Consider the following 22040-nt stretch of genomic DNA (forward strand, 5'->3'; position numbering starts at 1 on the left):
AAACATCATGTGGGGTGACCGTCCGGCCTTGACTTCTGTTTGGACAACTGGTTTTAAATCACATTAAAACAATTTAAAAATAATGCTTGCCCTATTGGGCATACTTTCAAACTTGTTTTAGATTTATTGACAAAGTTATGGAACATTTGTACACACATTTCAATCATAATACACAAACTAATCTTGTCCGAATATGTTCATTGTCTGAATTATCATCTGGGGTGACCATGAAAAAAATACAATTGAGGGACTTTTATATTGACAATCATCTCAAAGAGGATGTTGCATCAGCCAGTTACTCCATGAGGGTCCCAGAGAGACAACCTGCAGGTCAGTAGTCTCTCTCTCCTTTACAAATAAATCCTCTTTCTAACTGCTGCAGTGTATACGTCACATTTTGATATCATGTGGGGTGACCACCCTAAAACTGTAAATAATTCGTTTTATTTGCAAATCTATATTTTGAAGGTAAATTTGTTAGTGATATGTGGTGAGAAGTAGCTAGCTTAGATCATATAGCTAACTGTTAGCCTGTTATATTTGATTAAACTTGAAAGTATCATGTGGGGTGACCACCTGTCATGTGGGGTAACCAACAAATGGCAATTCTGTATCAAATTCAAAATTGAATGTCTATCAGTTTTGGTTCAAATATAAATTATTGGTATAGCATGCATAAGTGGATACACCTTGTACACATTTTAAATCAGTTTTATGAATTGTAGAGTAAGTAAGAGGGTGACACTGCCATTATGGATAGAATGTATTTAAAAATGGTTTTCAAAAAATGAAAGGAAAAATGTGTCTATCTTTCTTGAACAGTTAATTTAATTACTGATACTTATTAAAATATAAATTTTGTTATGGAAATCTATTAATTTTGAGATAAATGGTCCCCCCAAATGACGGTTTAAAGGTTTAAAAACACTAAAATACCTTTGTTTGAAGTTTTCACATACATGTACAGTATGTGTACACTACATTTCAAATGTTTGGAAAATGGCCAAAAATATCTTTATTTTAAGTATTTTAAAAATGGGCTACTCAAAGGCCTTATACGTCTTTGACCCTTTTATAAAACTTTCGGCATCAACGAAGCTGTAGGAACTAGCCAGAACTTGCACCTACCTTGGATCCGTCCAGACTGATGATTCGGTACACATTCCTGGTGCTGTCAAAGAAGTAGGAGACGGTGACCGCGTGTTTGCTTGTGGGAACCCAGTTCTTCTTGGTGTTTGGATCGATCTGGAAGACGTGGGCCCGTGTGCTGAAGATGGGCTGCTCACTACGCCAAAAAAAGGAGACAAGAAAGAGAGAAGATGTGATGCCTTCAGTATCTTTGCTACAGCTTCAACTCTTGTCTGGCGGGCCTCTGCCTCCTGGAAGCATTCTTGTACAGAGTCCCAGAGGAAGACCCAGTAATCACTGGAGGGAATGCATGTGATTTTAAAAGCAGTCTCATATCTCATCTGTACAGGACAAATACAAGTCCAGCTGCAATACCCTCCTACCCGGCCTTGTGCACCTAAACCACTACAAAAGGTCCGGAAAGCAGCAGAATGTCTGGTCTTTAATAAACCCAGACATGCATGTCACACCTCCGTTCATTGAGCTTCACTGGCTACCTGTGGCTGCTGCAATAAAACATCGCCTACAAGGTGATCTCAGGGTCCGCGCCTGCCAATATGAACTCTATCGTAAAAGCTTACACCCCTTCACGAGCACTGTGCTCTTCACGAGAACAGACTGGCCTTGTCCTCTCCTCACACGAGGAGATCTCAGTCCAGACTGTTCCCCCACATCGTTACAGGTTATCTGTGGTCACAAGAGCAGCCGTCCCTCTCTACATTCAAGACGGTGTTGAAAACTGTCCTCTTCAAATAACAACTTCTGTCGTGATTTCCCGAGCACTTGAATGTCACCTTATTCAAATACTGTTTTATCTAAGCCTAATTTGTGATCTATCTTCCAGTAGCTTGACTGTATTCTTATGTTGTAATTTGCTTTTGATAAAAGCACCTGCTAAATGTAACGTGAGGAAAACACGACATGTACTTGAGCTGCATGTGGGGACTCTGATTCGCTCATTCCTCACTGATCCACACAAATGCCAACATGTGAACAGAAAACCCTGCCCACCAAAGAAAGAGGAGCCCACAAGGACATTTTGTGGATTGAGAAGAGAGTCAGAGCTCATTTCACAGATCCCACCACAAACGTAATTTACTGCAGGTCTGTAAATCCAAGGAGAGCCATCAATCCGTCACACTGAGAACAAGTGTGTTTATGTACATGCACGTTTTACACGTACGCTTCCCACTCACATGGCATACACAAGGACATGGAAGGGCAGATGTTTAATATGATCAACTTTCTGTGTGCTCTCCTTTATCATATCCTTGCCGGAAGTTAGTAAACTTTTAGTCAGTGTGAGATGAAGTCACAGAGTGATTTATTCTGACAACAAAGCAACATGGAGGGTTAAACCTCAACATCACAACTTCATTTGGTCCCACAGGATAAACTACCTCCACAAATGGTGAAAGGAAACAAATATTTTGGGATTTGAGTGAAACAAATTATGAATTTCCCAAGACATAGCAAATGCTAAAGAGCTCATCTTCTATGTCTAGTCAGAAAAACAATGTAAGACTTTCAAGGTTAATGGAAACACATCTACAGGAAACTGTTAAAAGTAGAACTAAAGTATTTGAGGATGGCAACAAGAGCACAGGGAGACCTTTTAGCTGCACTCGGAGATTTTGGACTTCAATTTTTGGGGAAACTTTTGTAAGTAAAAAAATAAAGACATATAGGCAAACTACTTCTAGTTTGCACCTCACCTTAGGACAGACGTCTGCATGTTTTAAAGAGCATATTGCAGGTTAGAATTTTTTCAAAAATGATACCTGACCTTATGTGAAAATGACTATGTGAGAAGTTAATGTAGGATTTAATATGTTTTACAAGACATAAGGGCACGTATTCAGAGGAAAAAGTGGCTGATTTTAGCCAAGCTCGTACAAACGCTTTTTTTTTCGAACACCGCGTCATATGACGTCACACCAGGGAGCAGTCTCCACAGCTGCCCCATCTGACTGCCCAGACCCCGTAAACACGTAGCCGGGTATCTGCTAAACCGAAGATATTTTCCTACGTTTGGACCTGTCATCCACATGAAAACACAAATAAACGAATGTTTAAAAAAACTCCGGGCAAAGTGAAGATTTTTGAAAACTCCGTTTATGTATATGCGTGTAGACAGAGACAGAGAGCAGTTCTGCGTTTTCCAACGTCACATTATGCTCCAAAACAACAACAAATCTGCTCTGAGTCTGACGTCTAACGTGCGATCCAGAACTGCAGATGATCCACCATCTGTCCTCCAAGCTATTTATTAAATAAATGGTCTCTGCTCTTGACACCGTTACACCGACGCAGAGCCTACGCCGTAGGGTACGCGGCGACGCGCAGCAGGGCTGCAGCTGGGCTGCGTCGATTAATGCGGCAGCTCCGCGGCGGACACAGGGGGAACTCCAGCTCGTTACCCGAGAATGAGGCGCCGCTCCTGGGGAGCTGCGCTGCAGAGGCGGCCCGGAGGCCTGAAGACCAGATGATCTACAGGTCTGTGCTTATGAATGTGGTCGAAAACGCAGATCTTCGTTGGGGGGGAAATACGGGGAAATATTCGGTTTTAAAAATACCCGGCTATTTCGGATGCTTTTAATCAGAAAAAAGAGAAGATAATAAGCCAGTTTTCTGTTTAGAAAGTACAAACGTAGACAGATTACAAGTACTCACCCGTTTTTAAGGAGTTATTTTCAGAGTTTCTTTCAGGAGCACGGAGCAGGAGTGCTGCAGTGAATAAAGGATTTATGGTTCCGCGTAAAATCGACGGCGTAGCCTACGGTGTAGGGTACGCGGCGCACGCAGCGTTCTGTGCGTCGCCGCGTAACCTACGCCGTAGGGTCTGCGTTGGTGTAACGCGGACCCATAAATCAGCCTTTTAAAAAGCGAGTTTCAGCTGTCAATCAAAAGAACGTGGGGGGCCTAACGGGTTTCGTAATTATAAGGCTGTGGCCTGTCATATTGGTGTGAATACACATTCACAACCTCTTCAGTGTCACAACTAACATTAAGATCCATTATTTTTCCTATTGTTGACTTCACCGCGCTCCCTGATGTCACGTCACTTCCGGTTCAACTTTTTCAGATGCGGAAGTAAAATACTCTCACAAAAACAACTCCGGATGTCACTGTAGTATATATTTATGCGTATTTCAATGAAAATTCAGTTCCTACATTATTTTCCTACACATTGATTCACAGGGGTCTCCAACCTGCAATATGCTCTTTAAGTTCTTAAAGCTGCTCTATGTAGCCATACCACATCTGACCAAATGAGGCCAGCAAATCACAACAACATTAATGCGTCAGCCCCTGTCAGTCAGCGTGCAGCCCTGATTTATGCTTCTTCAGCAACTCAATGCAAAGAGAATACTGTCACATCAACACAGCCTTTTACCTTTTAAGACTCTGAATTGAGGTGGACGCACCGCAAAGTGATGGCCTTTTTTTTTTTTTAACAGGCCAACAAACCATCTCCAGTGTCGTCTGTTGTTTTGTCTGCTGTTACTGCAACAAAAGCAAATAAACTAATGACTGTCAGTGGCTCTTTGGCCAAAACAACAGATCTGTACGCCATGTGGTCAGAAGTGGTATGGCTACATGTAGTGGCTTAAAATATTTTTTAAAAGTTCAAACCGGCAATTAAAAACAAGAGCAAATATTTCAATTTGTCTAAACTCAAAATGAATAAAATAATAGAAGAATATTAAACAAACTGGGGACAACAGGGTCACACAGGCTCGGCGACAGAGATTTGACAGGTGCAGCTGTGGAGCCAGACACTGGCTGTCACTCATTTTAAACTCCACTTTCACAGGCGTGGCAGCGAGGACCGAGGCAGCTCATGATGTCGCGCCTGAATGATTCTGGCTGGAACGTGTCCGGGCGTTAGATTTTTCTGCCGTGTATGCGTGAGTCAGTGGAGGCCAGACCTGATCAGCAGGTTGTGTGCTGGCCTGAAGTCAAGCACCGATGCCAGAGTGACATGGAAGCACCTTTTTTGACAACATGCAGAGATCACCAGGAGCTGGATGACTTTCAGGCATTATTATAGATGAAAAGCTCACAGGGTCATCATTAAAGCAAAACAAGCTACATCTGCTCGGAAGAGGGAGATTTTTTTTCTCTTTGACTTGTACTAACTTTAAAATACTGAAGGAGAATGACAAACATTTCCAAAGAGAACGACTGACGCTTGGACAATTTCTACTTCACATGGTTGAGATAGATAGGTTTTTTTATTTTGTTGCAGCAATCTCATCTAAAAGCAGACAGAAAACTTTCTATGACTTACTTCCTTTAAAAGCAGGACACATTTAATAACGCACTGTTAGAAGAAAAAAAAAACCTATGTTTGAACTGTTAAATGAGCTATAATCATTTCAATCCTATTCTTTTTTAAATGTAAAATCATAATTGTCACCCACCTTAATTATTTTCCACTTGTGAATAATCTTTCTCGCTGTAGAATGTTAAACTCTAAACTGAATTGATAACCCTTTTCAGATGTAGCAACAATTGCTTCTCTCTGGGTGTTTTCACACCGATACTATTTAGATCGGCCCAAAAGAACTCTGTATGAGTGGGTATGAGTTCACGTGGGTCAGCGTGAACACAGCAACTGCACTGGAAGGCTGTACCGAGACGTCCCTGAAGTCGGTCCGTTTGTGGCGTGAAAGCTCTGCAACCTCTTATCAACCCAACTATGGGGCAGACTCCACGTTTGGTCTAAAAAGGTTTCTGTAGTCAGCTGGGTAGATGTGGGTTGTGAGGGAGCATATCAACAAACATCACGAAAAGAAAAGTCTTTCACTGTTCATTTCAGTTCTTTGCTTAAGGCCTGTTGATATCCAGAGCTTTGAGTACAACCACCGTCTCGCACTCTTTATTTACAGACCCACAAAAAGAAACCATGTTCTTAATGCAGTTAGAAAACTGACTTGTCTACAAAGTGTTTACAAAGTGTCAGTAATCTGAGAGTAATGAACAACAACGGTTTATCTAAGACCATTGCTCATGTCTTTCCCTCTTGGCATTGTCTTAACACACTTCTACTTCAGACCAACGAACGGTCAAAACATCTGCTTTTATACATTTTGATGATAAGTTCATAAAGGATTAATGATAAGAGGCAACTGGCTGTAACTTTAAAAGGAGAACTCTGAAGCTAAACCAACCTTCATTCTGGCATTAGATAGTAAAGAGTGTAAACTTTCATTAGGGGCCAGAACTACATGAACTGAACAGTTTTGAGCTAGGATGGGATATGTTTTTGCAGTGAAATGGCAACGCTAGTACAGCTGGCAACAAAAGGTACTCTGACTAGACTTAGATTATCACTCCAGTTAGGGCTGGGCGATTTTGGACAAAAATAAAATTCGATTTCGATTTTTTTGGTAAAACTACAAAAGACAATGGAATAAATTGTTTCAAATATTTTATCTTTATTTTTAAAGAAAAATAGCAAACAAATTTCCCTATTGGGAATGAAGTGCAATTGAAAGATACTGTAAATCCTCCTTGAGTTTAGTAAAGTGACAACATTTACAATTTTCTTGACCAAACAAAGACTAGACGAGCTCTGTCTGTAATGCAGCCAGCTGCAAAAAAGGAAAATCGATTTTCCGATTTTCCTTTTTTAACATCGATTTTGATTAATAAATCCGATTTAGATTTAAAATTGATTAATCGCACAGCCCTAACTCCAGTGGATTGACAGTCTGAATAGTACAGAAAGTGTATAAAAAGGGCTCTCCACACGGACACTTAAGGCGCATGATAAAACATATATAAAGCGAAACAAATCAGTCTGGTCAGTCAAACTTTATTAAACTCGTTCACAATAACTCCGAATATTGTTCAGTTGTAACTAATACAGAAAAATATTCTCACATTTTAAATAATTCGTCTTCCACAAATCCACAAATAAAAAGTGGCGGAGGTAAGCGTCGTACTACGTACTGTTCTATGATTGGTTCATCGTTGCCAGCGATAGCGGACACCTGAAGTTAGTGTGAGGTTGGAACAATGTTGTATTACAACATTTGATTATAATTAGATTATTATATAGATTTGAAAATTGGGTTTATGCTAAAAACCTAACATTGGCTTGACATCTACTTCTACTACTGTCATTTAGCAGACGCTTTTACCTAAAGCGACTTACATCTGAGAGAACAACACAAGCACAAAATCCCATAGGAGGGTCCAGCTGGATCAGTGCTGGTCAGACTGCTGAGAGTCCAGTTGGACACAGGAGCTGCCATGCCAGTGCTAAAGGTCGTTGGTTCTGAGCCGACTAGAAGTTTAGGGTGCTTTCACACCTGTACCGTTTCAAGCAGTTGTACCGGAACAGGGAACGTTTCCCCCTAAAGATCGGAACGTTTTGGTATATGTGAACCCAGCAATCGCGCTCTGAAACGGTACAAAACAAGCGATCCGAGATCACCTAGGAGAGGTGGTCTCGGCCCGATACCATTTGAGAAATGAAACGGTTCATTTTTTAAATTTGTAGTGAGAACATAATCCAAACAGCAACCGATACAACTCCATTCATGTGTATGTGCGACCGCGGCGCAAGGAGAGGAGTCGGTGCAGCCTCCACCAACTTCTCTCCGAGATGTCGTCCCAGCGCGGCACAGTGAAAATAAAAATTCGGGCAGGGTTTGCGCAGCGCCAACCCGGCTGCAGCAGGCGCCGTCTCGCCCGCCGCTGAGCTCCGCTCTGCGCCGGTAGCACATAAATGAATGGGTAAAGCCTGATTTATGGTTCAGCGTTAAATCGACGCAGAGCCTACGCCGTACCCTACGCCGTAGGCTCTGCGTTGTTGTAACGCAGAACCATAAATCAGCCTAAAGCCGGGGCCTACGGTCTGTGCTGCGCTGAGAGGGGGCGTGCCGTTTATCCCGGGGTACAGAAGAGGAAACTCCTTCCGCATTCATTTGACCAATCAGAGAGCAGCTGGTTCGCGCATGGCATTTGTTAACAGCTTTGAAACGGTACAGACGTTTGCCTTGTGAACACAAACGCCACAGACGAGAAACGGAACAACTGTATCGATTCAGCCCCTGAATCGGAACAAAACAAACGGGCCACAGGTGTGAAAGCACCCTTAGAGACTTCATCCTCATTTAGAGATCGGAAGGAGCAGGGAGAGGCGCCAGTAGCAGGTTGGAGTGGGCAGAGATGGTAAGGCTCAGAGAATCGGTTACTGATACTAGCAACCATTTCAGTAAAGTGGGAAGCAAACGTTTCTGCAGACAACTCAGTAGGTGATTGAACAGGAGGTGGAGAGAGAAGAGAATTAAACGCCAGCTGTCGGTTGTTGGGAGCATTTCTGATTTTGTTCTGGTAAAACCTTGGCAGCCTTTAAGCTGGATGTGAAACATAACAGTTTTTGTCGGTACTCAGACAAGTCAGTGCACTCTTTGAGTCTCTGAGTCCACTTCTGTTGTCCCTCATCCCTCTGTGAGCCATGGACTGGGAGGTTTCTGTCCAGCTGGTTTGGACACCAGAGGACAGAGTTCATCCAGAGAGGAGGCGAGTGAGGAGCAGAGTGTTTCTGTAGCCTCATTAACAGATTGGGTGAGAAAGCCTGAGAGGGAAGGGAGGTTAGAGCAGACCTCATTAGACAGCTGTGTAGGACTGAGAGAACGTAAGTTTCTGCGGTAGGAAACCATTTTAAGAGTCAGGTGAGTGACATGAGGAAGGGAGATGGAAAATGTAACCATGAAGTGGTCTGAGAGGTGCAGTGGTGTGACACACACGTCAGCTGTATTGCAGTTTCTGATCAGCACCAGGTCAAAGATATTACCACCTGTGTGTGAGTCTGAACCAGCAGAGATTCAGACTAACAGTGGCAATCAACGGCCCGAAACCAAACCAGAGACTCACGCAGATGCTCACTGAGGTTTTTGTAGTGAAATGAGGAGGTATCATAGAGATAACTTGTCATTTCAACTAACTGGATCAGCCGTTCCTCATCCGTGACCGTTTCCTACAGCGTTTTCAACCGCCTTTCAACGTGAGCGGCAGGAAACGGCCAGCTCAAAACAGCGCTGTGTCGCGCTGCGTCGCTGCGGCCAGTTAGAAAATAAAGCAATGGAATAGATTTTGTCGCTGACGCTCGATCGCATTGCATGCAGTTATGACACGGTGTTAGGACACGGTAACTCCGCCGGCCGGGGCTTACACAATTTTTTCGTAGGGGTGTGTCGCGTCATCGCGTCAGGCAGTCAATCAGCACAGTGCCTCATTATCATAGCCTCCCCGCCCACTCAGAATCCCTCATAGAGGAGGAGGTTAGAAACTGGGAAGATAAAGACATGGCTCAGAGGCTGAATTTCTAATTCATTTAGCAAAAACAATCAAAAGTTTATAAGACATTCAAGGCCTGTTTAGAATAGGGATTAGATGCCATAATAGGTCCCCTTTAAATAACAATTGATCAGTAAGCTACTCAAGTGATACGACTACTGTCATTATTGTTATTAAATATGGAGACATGCTCTTAAATTCAGATTTAGTCCTGGGATGACAGTCTGCCAGGCTTCCAGGGAAAGGGAAATGAACACTTGGTTGAGTGCTGTGTGTCTCAGGTCTCTTCTGGGATCCAGCTATGGTTCCCACCGGTGGGAATCTCGTTTCATATTATCAATGTGTTAATTAAAGAAACAAAGTGGAGATTCAGCAGATGTTATTTAAAGACAGACATAGTGAGCCAGTGTGAGACAGGAACTCTCATTGGCTCATGATAAAGAGTTAACCGATACCAGGAAAATAAGTGCGATATAGTTAGCGATTACTAGGGGTGTAACGATACACTAATCTCACGATACACAATATTGAGGTCACGATAACGATACGATATTATAGCAGTATTTTTTTAACAACCTTGAATGAGGAACATATGACTGGAAAAAATAGTCTTTTATTTGAAAGACACAAAATAAAAAACAATACTGTACGTTTGCCCTATTGTTACAGTTTGTAATGCTTTATAACTGTTTAAGGTTTAAAGAGAAAGCCAGGCCAACCATTTTCCACAAACTGAACTAAAAGTAAATGTCAGGTTTGCATTATGCATCTTCAGTTTCATCCAAGTACAAATATTTTGCCAAAAACTGAATAGTTTCTCTCATGTATGATTTGACTTTTTTCTTTTCCAGTGTAAGAGGAGATTTATTTTTGTTAAGAAGGTTATTTTGGTAATTCATGGTTCATTATTTTATAAATATATTCTTTATATTCTGATGTAAATTAGGGACTATAATTACACTAGTCAGTTTATCTGTAGTGCTTAGTATGTTTTAGATTGGGCGGAGTGATACGCCACAGTACGGCACTAGGTGCTGTATTGATGTTCTAAAATCCTACACTGTTGAGGGACATTAAAGTACACTCGAACTATGAAGAAGTTGTCCCCGTGTTTATCCAACTCACGACCCGAAAAAGGTTTAATTTAATAAGGTAAGGCTTAACTCTACACCAGCCTTACATAAGTAAAATTTCAGAGCTCAAAACCCCGAAAGAGCCCTGTAATCGGGACCGCAAAACAGTACTAGTTTCTTCTGAGTGTAGTAAGATTTTGGTCCGCGGGTCGAGGCGCGGTCGGCACGCGCGTTACAAGTCAACACAATAGATTAATATTAATAACCCAATATCGGGATACAGTTTGTCACCTCCACGACACGTATCGTGACGTTTTTGTATCGCGAAATTTCGTGGCACGATATATTGTTACACCCCTACCTCTACCATAAACATGTTCCGCTCCCTCTCACATGATCTGATTACAGGACATTTCCCTCTGATATCTTCCATGACATGTTCAGGATGAGCCTTCATGTAAAACAGGCTTGAAGCTTGAAGGTACAACAGTTTAACCAGTTTCATGCCATTCATAATCATCACAGTTTCGTACCTCTTACCAAAAAAGTTCTTGCAACTTTTGAACCAAGAAAGGTATCCAAAACCGACACTTTAATTTACTATCCTGAGGTTAAAGCTACATGTTTCTCTCTTGATAAACAGAAACTGGGTAAAGGCTAATTTTGTTGAAAACAGATGCTGGACAATACGTTCGGGTTCCTGCTTTAATTTCACTGATAGTAAACATGTAAAAGTACTGGCTTAACTCTGCTCAGTACTGTCAAAGTCTAAATGTGCCATGGTACTTGGGTTCTTTTGAAATTTGAGGGTATAATTGGACTGACGGCATGGCCTCAAAATCTACACCCGTGCTGTGTCTCTGTGAGTGAGTGTGGCGATTGTTAGCCCATAATCCCTTTTCACAATGAAGCGTGCTGGGGCATTCCAGTCTCAATGACAAGTGCTTCAACAGGAATCTGACCGCTGATGTTATCAGCTCAGCAGTTCTCCACCTACAGCCAGCAGATGCAATCACGGCTACAGAAGACCCACACAGACGGTTTTCAGAGCGGAAAGCAGAGACCTGTGTCGTCAGTGGCTAATGAGCTTACAGAGATACGGGTGCTTGTTTAGGCCTGCAAACTAAGACGAAACCGGATTGGAAACTATCGAAAATAAATTTTAACAGTGAATAAAAAGCTAAATTATGACTAGGGATGGGTTAAAAATATCGATTTTATCGATATACATGTGTAGGAATGATTATCGATACATAAATCCAAGTATCAATACATTTTTTTTTTTTTTTTTTTTAAATCCCGATTTTTTTCCCCATTTTATCACCTAGTGCTCCTACCTAAGTCAGTGGGCATTGCTCCCTCTACCAACCCCAGGAGGGCCCTGCACTGAGCTCTAGTCTCCTCCTTACTTGAGGAGTGAGCAGCTTCTTTTCACCAGACAGGGTGGGGTTTCTCTGGCTGGACGTAGCGCGTGGAAGGATCACGTTGTTCCGGCCAGATCCTCCCCACCCCATCTGGGCTGGCCAGAGGGGGCATGTATAGCCCAGGACTGCTGCATGTTTTTGTGAGGGTAGCTCACATTAGCTACCCAAGGGAACACGGGGAGAACATGCAAACATGTTTGGTTTGTCATCAGTGTAGAAAGGATCATAAACTCACTTTCAAACAACTTGGAGTTAAACATTTTACATTATGAATGATTCATTATATGTAGAAAGCAAGGCAGGTGGCAGTGTTCCAAAGAGAGGATGGACCGACAAATTGACCAAGTTTAGACCGTACAATGGTACCCAAGAACCCTATGAGCCACATTTCAGGCCTCACCAAGAATGTTATACATTACATTACGCATTTAGAAGAAGCCTAAACAAGTACAGCTTGTTCCAAAGAGAAGCTTTCTCAGCCCAAGAATGTGGAAGAACAGCTGAGGTAAGGGTGGGCGATATGACGATATGAGATCGTGAAGGATTTCAATGTGAAGACGATCTTGAAAACTGCAGAGATCGTGGGATCATCTAGGACACATTCTATAAATTGCAGTTCTATGCTGATGCACTGACTCGAGACGTATTGACATCCTCAACCTGACCGACCAATCATAGCCGACTACGGGCAGTGACACGCTTTCCTACCCGCCTCCTTGTTTGTGTGTGTAGCGGTACCACATTGAGAACGATGGCTGAAAGCACGGAGTTCATTGCAAAAAAAATTCTGCAAGTGATCAAGCTCAAGCAAATGTAATTTGCAAAGTTTGCACAGAAACCGTTCGCACGTCGGGCGCTAATATGACAAATCTGTTTAATCCCCTGAAGAGGAAGCATCCCAAGCAGTATGCTGAGAGCCAAACAGCAAGGGGCCCGGCGGCAACGCAGGTGGAGGCTGCAGCTAGCATGAGACCAAAACAGACAACATTAACAGGCATTTGACAAGTCAAGCAAGCAATGGAAAGAAATAACAGAAGCTGTTACCTTTTATCTCACAAAGGATATGGTACCTTTAAAGACGGTACAGAAATGAGGTGTTCAAACACCTGCTTAAAGTAGCTGAACAGCGTTGGGAGGTGCCCAGCTGTAAGTACTGGTAAAAGTTCAGCAAAGGGTTAAAGTTAATTCAGCTGTGAGAGTGCAATTAAGTCTTTCACTTTAATGAACTTGAAGGAAATATTTTCTAGACAAACCAGCTCTCTAGAAAGTTGAAATACTGGACAGAATGTAAATAATAAGAATGAAAAAACTGGCAAAACATGAAAATTGACACAAATAAAACGTCAGTTATTGAAACTGACAACTACAATCATTCAAGATTTCTTTTTCCTGGCCCCCACGGCTCTAAATTTTAATAGTCTCTTTAAATTATTGTCACCCTCAGCAACATGTATTGTCTGTTTTAATTTTTTCAATTTAAGAGTGTGATAAAATCAAAATTGTGATTTTTAAATCGTGATATGATATTTTTGCCATATCGCCCACCCCTAAACTGAGGTTCACAAAATGGCACCTGAACAAACCGCAAGACTGTTGGAACAACGTCCTATGGAGAGATGAGATCAAATATGTGTTAAGAGTTGAATGCCCAGCATCATGTTTGGTGAAAACCAGCACAGCGTTTCAGCAGAAACACCTCATATCTGCAGCAGAAACACCTCATGTCTGCTGTCACCCATGGCGATGGAAGACTGATTATTACTGAGTTTTTGGTTATCTAAATTACACCTGGTGTCATTTAAAAAGTTTTAAAGTGCTGTCTCTGTACTGTGCTCTGTACTCTGTTCATCCAAAATCCGGACTGATGAGCCTCTAAAATGTGTTTAAAAATGTATTTACTTGATTAAAAACAAGTTTTTCTAAAATTTTACTTAAAAATGGTAAGTTGGATACAGGCCGGTAATTATTTAAAACATTGGGGTCTAAACCACTCTTCTTCAGAAGAGGCTTCACGACTGCCGTTTTAAAGGAAGACCAAATACAGGAGCTGTTCCTCGAAGAATCCATAGAGTGTTTTAAAAAACGGTGTGGGAATGAGGTCTAAAAGGCAGGTTGTGGGCTTTACCTGGGAGAAAACTCGACCAAGTGTCCCCGCATCAACCAAGGCAAAACTCTCCAGTGTTTCAGATAAAAGCACTGATCCAGGTGTGTTAAGAGTTAAAATCTGTTGAGATAAAAGAATGGATCTAATTTCATCAATTTTACCCCTGAAGTGGTCTGCAAAATCCTCACAGGGCATCTGTTGCTGTTTTATGGGGTCTGTTGGGATTTCCATTTGTTAAAAAATCTAATGTGGATAATTAGAAATTTGGGATTGTTTTTGTTATTTGAAATTAGGTTTTTGTAATGGGAAGTTCTTACTTTTTTGATAGAGTTACTGTAATTTTTAAGGTGTTGGCATAAAATTTCGTGGTGTACTGTTAATTTCAAATTTGCTCCATTTTCTTTCAGCACTCCTGCAGTTTCTTTTTAGTTTCTTCATTTCCTCAGTTCATGGGGGTGTAGGTTTTATCCTAATTGTTTTAGTTAAAAGCGGAGCCACTGAGTCCAGCGTTGCTTTAAGAATATTGTTAAAATTGTCAACGATAAAATCACAGGGTGCTGGTAGAATCTCTGCAGGAATGTTCTGTAAAATCTGGATAAAATTTGCAGCCACTTCAGGAGTTAGGTAGCGTTTCCTCACCGTTCTCACCGGGGCCTCCCGCTGGTTAAAACTGGTGATGTTAAAAAACACGCAGTAGTGGTCAGACACAGCCAGGTCCACAACAGAGCACGCACCCAGGGACAGGACGTAGGTTATGACCAGGTCCATGGTGCAAACCCCTGCTGTGGGTCGGCTGTGTAACATGTTGCTTAAAATCTAAACAGTTTAAAAGGTTTAAAAATTCTCTGGATACTGGGTCTGAGATGTTTAAGTGCAGATTAAAATCACCAGTTATTAAGATCCTGTTGTAGGAGGTGTGAATAATTGATAAAAGTTCAGAGAATTGGCTGATAAAACAGTTGGAATACTGGGGGGGTCTGTAGACCGTTATGCAGAGAATCGGGGGTTGCTAAAAACAAAACCATGATATTCAAATGATGTGTAGCTGTTAAAAGGAACTGCATTGGATGACAAAGTGGTTCTTGTTATTGATGCAGTTCCGCCCCCTCTCTTGCTCCCCCTAGTAGAAAATACAAATTTAAAATCTGGTGGGTAGGCCTCAGTGAGAACAACAGGTGCATCTGTGCCAAGCCATGTCTCTGTAAGGAGAATACAGTCTAATTTCCTGTCTAAAATTAAGTAATTTATAATAAAAGATGTTTAAAAGAGAGCGCACGTTCAGCACAGCCATCTTGATGTCTGTGCTGAATGTGCGCTCATCGTGGTGATTTAATGGAACGTTAAAAACATAACTGGGTCTAAAAACATTCCTGTGCTTTATTTTTCTACATGAAATGATGATTTTGATGGTGTGGGTGTCCAGAGATTCTGGTGACAGGGGTGGTGGTGGTGCTGTAAAGTTGTGTGTGGTGTTGGTGTAGCATGTGGTGGGTGGGGGTGAGTGAGAGGTGGTGATTCTGTGTGCCTGTGTGCTAACGGTGAGTCATGAGGTGGTGGTGCAGGACCGGACTGTCAAGTCAATGTTCACTGATAAAAGCTGTGACCCCACCTGGTTTGGGTGGAGGCCGTCTTGCTTAAAAAGGTGGGGTCTGTTTAAAAAAGCCATAAAATTGTCAACATATGTGACACCTTTCTCCAGACAGTATCCCTTCAGCTACCGGTGCACCTGAAGCAGGCGACTGGTGGTGACGTCACCATAGCGCGGCAGGGGAAGCAGGCCAGAAATGACCAGCCGCTTCCCCGTGTCCAGCAGGCGGTCCACCATGGACCTGAAGTCCCGCTTGAGGACCTCCGACTGCCGGTTTTTGAGGTCGTTGATTCCGGCCTCAAGGACCAGCGTGGAGGCCGAGCTGTGCTGAGCACACAGCCTCCTTGACACCTTCACGTGCCTGACCATCGAGGTCCCGACGATCAGCACAGGTGGGGTGCGCTGCTCCGCGGGCTGCCTGGAGCTGCGCCTCTGGCGGGAAGGGACCCGGGGTTGGTGACGCCGGCCCGCGGTTGTTCCTGGCCGAGATGGAGAGGCAGAGTCAGGCTGGGCGAGCAGATCCCGGCTCCTGGGCTGGCGAGAGCCACGATCAGCTGATCGGACCGGTCCCGGTGGCGAGCCCGAACGTGCTCCCATAGGCGGGAAATCCTGCAGGCTCAGGACGTCGTACCAGTTCTCCAGTGGGAGATCTGGTGGCGGGGCAGGGGGAGATGAACGCCCGGCGCCTCTGGTCACCACTGCCCAGGATTTCTCCAGCCTGAGTGGCGTTGAGCTGACCAGTGCTGGAGCCGCCGCTCCTTCCTCCCTGATGGAGCACTGCCACTCTGCGGGACGAAGACAGGAGGTGGAGGGTGCCGATGATTTCGGCTTGGCTCCCTGCTGGAGCCAGCGGAGCCCAGCGAGTGCTGGTGCCGGAGATCCGGAGGTAGGGGAGCCGGTCCACGGCAGGGTGGTGTTGTCCATGGCCGTCATGTTCCGGTCACCAGCGCCGGATGCTTTCAGGTGAGCAATTCATTTTGATTGTGTCGTGGCAACGGTAGAGAAATCCATAAGGATTTTGTTCTTCTTCTTGAGATCAGCCTTCAGGCTCGCGATGCTGTCCTTTAATTTTGAGAGGGGAACAATCCAACAAGTGAAACGTGTGCTTTGCAGGAACAAAAAAAGAGAACACACACTCTCCTTAACTAACTTAGCTGCTGCATTGTCATGGTAACAGCCCATGTGACTAAGTGCCGGTCATGATCCGTGAACATCCTCTCCCTCTCCTTCCCACATGCTCTCCAGGCCAATCCGATCCTGGTGTCCCTGTCAGTTAACCCACTCTCTGAGGAAGGCAGCAGGCATCTGGCAAAGCGAAGCCTAAAGTCTCAATCACACAAACGCTGCTCGGTGGCAGTGGCATTTCACACAGAGGATAAAACGGAGAGCACGGCTGGCAACTTCAAACTGTTTATCAAGATAAGACTGACATTTTAACACTATTCCTCCTCCCGTCACTTGTCAACGACTGTCAACTTTTACATGACCCTCAAGGGGAATAAAAGCTTAATGAATAGAAATCCAGGAAAACCACACTTTACTTGTTAAAACAATTGTCAGACAATTTGACTGTGAATGTCACTAGACCCTCAAAATAAAAAACAGACATTACTATCTCATTTCAATTATTTGAACTGTGATTCTTTTTTTTCCATTTATTAACTTTTTTTTTTTAACAAGTTCTTGATCGTTTCAGTCCTAAGGACAATAAATCTTTTATGGCTCATCGCTCTGGCTCTAGAGAAATTGTCCTGCCAGAAGTGAACATTGATGAAGTGGCAAGACGTCTTAACAGTTCATTGCACATCATACTTCCCGCAGGTGAATTTGATAAGATACGAAGATTCCACAATTTCACACTCAGTACGTTTACATACGCTTACAGAAAGGCCAATTGTTGCCTTAATCCATCAAATTTTTAAAAGCCTTAGCCTGCTGTAGTCGAAGCAAACTGATGCTCTTGAGATCGAGCCATTGGTACCAGATAATGCAGTCTGAGCTACTGATGGCCCAGGCCCTCTCCCTTCCAGAAGTGACGACATCGCGAAAGCCAGAATATCAACACAGTAGGAGAAGAAGATGAAGACAAACAACAAAGAAGGAACCGGAAAAACGCCAACGCAAAAGTGCGTGTGGCACCACCTAGCATCACGGAGTGGAACGCACCTCATTCAATAATCGATTGTCAAGGATAAAAATCCTGCTGTGTAGTTCCATCCACCAATATCACTTTTGATATTGGATGTGAAAATACTAGCAAATATTTTGGCAAAAAGACTGGAAACATGTCTCCCTTCAATAATTTCTGAAGACCAAACTGCATAAAAATAACATTAACAAATTAATAAACAAAGTCAAAACTGACTTACAGAAGTGGTCCAAGTTGCCGTTGTCTCGAGCAGGAAAAGTTCAATGCATAAAGATGAATATCTTGCCGAGATTTTTGTTCTTCTTCCAATGTCTACCTCTCTTTCTGACAAAAACATTTTTCATTAAACTCAATCAAGTTATTATTTCACTTGTGTGGGTGGGCACTAGGGGTGTAAAGATACACTAATCTCACGATACGGTACGATACGCGATATTGAGGTCACGATAACGATTCGATATTATAGCAGTATTTTTTTAACAACCTTGAATGAGGAACATATGACTGGAAAAAGTGGTCTTTTATTTGAAAGACACAAAATACAAAACAATGCTCTGCATTTGCCCTATTGTTACAGTTTGTAATGCTTTATAACTGTTTAAGTTTTAAAGAGAAAGCCAGGCCAACCATTTTCCACAAACTGCACCAGCCTTACATAAGTAAAAGTTCAGAGCTCAAAACCCCCCAATGATCGGGACCACAAAACGGGACTAGTTTCTTCTGAGCGGAGTAAGATTTTGGTCCGCGGGTCGAGGCGCGGTCGGCACGCATGGTCGGATGCGCGTTACTAGTCAACACAATGGATTAATATTAATAACCCAATATCGCGATACAGTTTGTCACCTCCACGACACGTATCGTGCCGTTTTTGTATCGCAAAATTTCGTGGCACAATATATTGTTACACCCCTAGTGGGCACAGTAGCTAAGATTAATAAAGGCACCCTAAAAGCAGCAAGGCAAGAGGGTGAGCTGGGCCTAACTTTATGTTATATTACTGGGCAGGCAATTTACAAAAGTACTCTGCTGGTATGAAAGTGAGTTGGACTGGTGTAAAATGGAATCCCTCTTTTCTTCTAGTATTTACAAGACTTTTATAGGTTTTTTTTTCCTTTTTAAAAAGGCATATCTTACAAAGCAAAAATGTCAACAAGTAACTGTGATTTGTTTGTATCTTTTATACAAAATAAGACTAAATGAATATCCTCCATATGTTTTGCCGGCAGTTTTATTCTACCCATTCATTGTACTTGCATATTAAATTTTCATTTTGTTTGTTTTTTTGTTTTTTTTTTGGGGGGGGGGGGGGTTGTAACATATTTCCTTATACTGTCATCTGTGATTCATAAAGACAGGATAGGATATTGAACTACAACTGTCCCTATCTGCTTCCACTAAGAAAAAAAATTATATATTGTATATAAACACACACACACAGAACTCAACAAACTAGTCTGATCAGGGGAGTGGAGATTAATCCACAGACAATAATTCCATGTCAAATTTTCCATCATCTGCTGCTACAACAAAAGCATGTGGAGAATCCAATGAAGGTGTGACTGAACCTCCCAGCTGGGCCGTGCCCTCTCTCTCTGCTTGAGGAATTGATTGTTGACTGGATTATATCCACTGGCCTCAAGAATTACTGAGGATGAGGAGGTTAGCAGTTCACTCCACTCCCCATCCTCCTCCAACCACAATATGACAACAAACCAATCACATGCTACATCATCTGCTTTCATCTGGACTAAGAACTAGGTCGCTCTTGAGATTCACCATACATCTGCAGGTTCAGCTGCATGCATCCCATCAGCCAAGCCGTGGTGACTTAAAAAGACTTATCTCTTATCTTTCGCAGCACTAAATTAAAAGCAACAGTTGCTTTTTAAACAGTTCTCTCCTATGGAGCACTGAAACTAACCGCCTGCTCTCTGCCATCAGTTCACCAGCAGTAGCCTACTGAATTACAACCTAATCTTCTGGTTTCTGTAATCTAAAATGTCAGGAAGCTGGAAGGGGATGTAATGATGAAGAGCTAAATCTTTCAGCAAAATCTTATATTATCTGATTTCACACACTGAGAATTACCTTATGAAATCAAAGAAATATGCTACTATACTCGGCATGCAGAGTAAAATAATGAGTTATCAGACTCAAATAACACTATTTAAAAGAAATGCACAACAAAAATCTGGAAAAAAAAATAATCTTTAAAGCCACTCTATGGAGCAATACAACTTCTGACTACACTGGGCAGCATAATCACAAGGTATATGATTGCAATCATTTCTGAAGAGCAGTTTCGAAGCCTCTTTTTCTTCGTACTGTGCACCGCCATGTTGCTCAGGAAGACTATGGAGAGAAATATGTAAATTATAGTCAGCTGTGGTCTCCCCTGAAATAGCTTCAGAGCGGCCGGCAGATGTATACAGCTGAATATCCCATTTCAGATGCTGTGACGAAATCAAAAATTACCGCTGCGTTTAGCCGGAACTCGGTTAGTTTAAACTGCTGATTACTTTGCTTAGCTGCAGCATGATGATGATTGACGAGGAAGTAATAATGGCCAGCCATTGGTTGAGCAAGCTTTCAGTCACTCATATAACACATTAAATTCACCCCACTCAGAGTTGTTATGGATGCAAAATATATGGAGACCAAAACTGTGTTTTGGACGAGGCCATAAATATGTTTATTTCTCGAAAAACTGCAACAAATTATAGTCTGCATCAGCCCTAAACCCAAAAATTAGATGGATGGCAGTGTTTCTTCTAGGAATTTTTTCAGCAGTGGGGGCATGCTTCCTGGGGGGGGTGGCGGCGGCGGCGTAAATGTACGGCGTACACAAATGACCACTTGACAGCAAATGTAACTTTCAAAACCTATTTATTGGCTTTTATCCCTGAACAATAAATAAATGTTACTTCAACTTCAACTCTAACCAGTTGAAAATGTAAAAAATCAATAAAAACAATAACATTAAATAAATAACATGTAAACATCAGCTAGATGAGGCTGTGTAGACTCAATGACAAAGTTTGCACCCAGGCTCAGAGCACTTAATTTTCCTTGGCTTTTTAAAGAAGAGCTCTAAGGCTCTGTTGTAGGGAAATTCTCCCAGAGGTGGCCCATTGATGCTTAGCAGCATACATGCTGCAAGATGATCCCCCTGCAGCCTGTTTCTCAAGTCAGTCTTCACCTACAAATAGAAACAATAATGAGATTGTTTCTCTCAATTTCCTACACCCTAATCATTTAAAATTAAATTAAAATAAAAAAATTTAAAAAATTAAAATCCCAAAATATATGTACCGTTTCTGATTGGGTGGGCACTGCGCATCATTTTTAGACACAACAAAGAACGCATACAGCAAAAGTTGTGTCTCGGCGGAGGGACCCGGCGTCCCAGCAAAATGAGAAGAGAAAAAAGAGTTGTTCCGAACAGCAGACAGCGCACACACTAAAGGCTGATTTATGGTTCCACGTTACACCAACGCAGAGCATACGGTGTAGGGTACGCGGCGACCCGCACCGTATGGGAAATGCGGTCTTTTTTTTGCTATTAAAACATGATTTGTAATGTGAATTTGCAACACTTAAACTACAAATAATAGTTTTTTGACGTGTCATCAGAGATTGCGCATGCTCTCTGCGAAAGGATGAGGCAAATCGGGTCGTAGCTGCTTCAACTGTGCGATGCCTTCACGAGGAGCGACCAGGATTTCAAACATGCTTGATTTTCTTGCGACCTCACGATTTGTGATCGGGAGCTCGTAGTGAGCTGTTAATCTCTCGTCGTTAACCCACGTGTACTGCACGAGGCACGAGCAACGATTGGGTCAAAATCGGGCCCGATCAAAAAAAAGTCGCACGACTGGAAAATCGTCTCAAAACGAGCCGATAATCGCACAGTGTATGCCCGGCTTTAATGTTATCAATTCGTTTACCCACATTAGCGTCCCTGAGTTGGCTAATAAGTCTACCTTTTCTCCGGTAATTCGCTGCCTTATTTCTTACGGCGACTTCTCCTTTTTTTTTTTCTTACGACGACTCTGACCCAATAGGATGCCCCAAACACCCCACTCCCTCCCTCCCCTCCCCTCCCCCTGCCGTTGCGCTCATCATCACACAGGCTGTGCTGTGAAGGTGGAGAGATGCGGCGATGGTGCATTTGCGACAAAAAAAAACAAATAATAATAATAGAAAATTTTCAGGCGTGGCGGCTATGATTTAGCAGTGGCGGGCTGCCACTACTGAA

General features: G+C 42.6%; 1 protein-coding gene across 2 annotated transcripts in view; it reads right to left on the reverse strand.

Moving 5' to 3' along the window:
• LOC133455080 (homer protein homolog 1) overlaps window positions 1-22040 on the reverse strand; it is a 43360-nt gene that overhangs the window by 15045 nt on the left and 6275 nt on the right. For both annotated transcript variants that reach the window (XM_061733917.1, XM_061733916.1), the window contains exon 2: window positions 1129-1285. In XM_061733917.1, coding sequence (XP_061589901.1) covers window positions 1129-1285 — 157 coding nt within the window. The remainder of the gene's footprint in view (window positions 1-1128; window positions 1286-22040) is intronic.

The sequence above is a fragment of the Cololabis saira genome, chromosome 11 (assembly GCF_033807715.1).
Source record: "Cololabis saira isolate AMF1-May2022 chromosome 11, fColSai1.1, whole genome shotgun sequence".
NCBI lineage: Eukaryota > Metazoa > Chordata > Actinopteri > Beloniformes > Belonidae > Cololabis > Cololabis saira.